The sequence below is a fragment of the Antrostomus carolinensis genome, unplaced genomic scaffold (assembly GCF_000700745.2).
Source record: "Antrostomus carolinensis isolate BGI_N321 unplaced genomic scaffold, ASM70074v2 scaffold270, whole genome shotgun sequence".
Classification (NCBI taxonomy): Eukaryota; Metazoa; Chordata; class Aves; order Caprimulgiformes; family Caprimulgidae; genus Antrostomus; species Antrostomus carolinensis.
The window spans coordinates 55614-57633 of NW_010290279.1; the positions used below are offsets into that span (position 1 = coordinate 55614).

At 40.8% G+C, this 2020-nt stretch overlaps 1 protein-coding gene across 1 annotated transcript in view; it reads right to left on the bottom strand.

The window, feature by feature from the left end:
* The window catches only part of FGFR3 (fibroblast growth factor receptor 3), a 34457-nt gene that overhangs the window by 12097 nt on the left and 20340 nt on the right, over nt 1-2020 (bottom strand). Inside the window, exon 7 of the mRNA XM_029086101.1 lies at nt 27-171. Within this exon, the coding sequence (XP_028941934.1) occupies nt 27-171 (145 nt within the window). The remainder of the gene's footprint in view (nt 1-26; nt 172-2020) is intronic.

Here is a 2020-nt window from a genome sequence, read left to right on the forward strand (position 1 = left end):
AGAGAGGTCAGCACAGAAGGAAATACCTGGTAGCACCGTCAGCCAAGCAGAATGATGTGAGAACCCAATAGAATTCCCTGCGAGACAAGTATATTCCCCAGCATCCTCAAAAGTAACATTTCGCAAGTACAGAATCTCTAGCTCCTTATCCGTTGTGTTAACACCTGCCGTCTATGGGGAAAAAAACACACACATATAGAAGGAGGGAAAACAGAGAATAAGCCACATTCCCAGCAAGTGTGAGGACACCACAAGCAAATTCCAAAAGCAGATTAAGGCGGGTTTTTTTTTTTTTCAATGGCCCATCTTCCACATTTATTCATTCATTCCCCTCTGCAACCTGTAGTCAAAAGCAAAAAAAAAGTTCCCTTCACCAGGTTCTTACTCTGTCCCACTAAAGAAGCATGCAAGCAAAAGCATCCAAATGAAAAATTGCCCCCACAATATGACTGACTTTGGGTTAGTAGGGTGAGTACAGGGGACGAAAGAAAGATGGTAAAAGAGGAGAGGAAAGACAGAAAGAAAGGAGGAGAAAGGAGGGGAGATGTAGTGGGGAAAGACTCAAGTGCTGATCAGAGGAACATAAAAATGTTTTGATTCATTAGTTCATAGAAAAATATAAAGTTTTAGAGTTTTTTAGAGTGGGCATCTCAAAGCCATATATTCATTACAGAGCCCTCGATTGTGTAATGTAACTCTGGTTGATAACAAGAAGGTACATATCAGGAAGTTTCCTGCAGTGGCACTGAGCAACACAGGGCCAAACCCTCCAGGCTAGAGTCAAGCCCCAGAGCCCATGAGATTGCTGCTGGTCTCTATTTAATATGTTTGCTTCCAGGATCCAATGCAGATATTTATTTCTCCATTATTTATCCAAGGGACAGAAATCTCTGTGCTGATTATATACTTTTACAGGTGAAAATCTTGAAACGGTTTGGTTTTTCCAGAGCTTTGAACGTCACAGGTCATTAACATGCCATTCTGTTATCAGCACTCAATTTTAAGGAAGGGAAAGGAATAAAAGCGTGAAGAGTTGATAGCAAAATTTGACAGTCATTTTATTGTGGGAATTTTTCCATGGCAATTGCTGTATAGGCGTTACATTCTTGTAAAAAAAAAAAAAAAATTAGCAAGAAAATAAGATAAAGCCATTCAGCGTCAGTTGACAGGGTATAATACAAAATGAATAGTAATTTTAATTACTAGCTTCTTAAAAATGTTATAGCTCATTCTTGCAGTTGCCAGGGCCTTGGGACAGAGTCTGTGGTTTACCTGGTTTTGGTTTGCGAATGTGGAGCCAAAATGGTTTTTCGGCTATGCCTACGAAATTGTTGGCTCTACACAGATATTCTCCTTCATCTTGTTCTGTCACATTGAACAGATTTAGGTTAGCATCGGCTTCAGCGTTTTTACTGATCCAAGACTGCAGGAATAGACAGAAACCTGAACTTCAGTAAACCAAACAATACCTCCATCGCACCTACATTAGCTAGGACTGACTGTTCAAGGCTATTTTCATTTCAGCTGCGGCAACATCCCCGGATCACCCTGCAGTGAGAGACCTACCCCAGGACCTGGGCAAAGAAGAGAAGTTGCATTTGGCCCCCAAACCACGTGCAAACCACTCCCTTCACTAGTGGCACACATGTGCTTTCTTTTTTTAAAACAGACCAATTTCCCACTTCTCCATCTGACAGCAGTCAAAGGCCCTACGGGTTCTTAATAACTCAACAGACAGGAGCTCCAGAGACAGGGCTTAAGCAGAGATTTGTGTTTGCAACCCAGCTCAGCAAATACTGTTTCAATTATCAGATTCCAAAATAGAATTTGGAAACAAAATATAAGCAGTGGCGGTCTGAAACTCACTGCTGACTTTGCCTTTCAGAAATTAGATGTAATTTTTTCCACTGCTTATAGGAGCCTCTTCTTTACTAAATAAAGTGGTGCATATAAATCAAACAAACTTTAGACTCTTAAGCAAGGGCTTTATTTCTCTTCTTCCACACTGTCACAACAACAC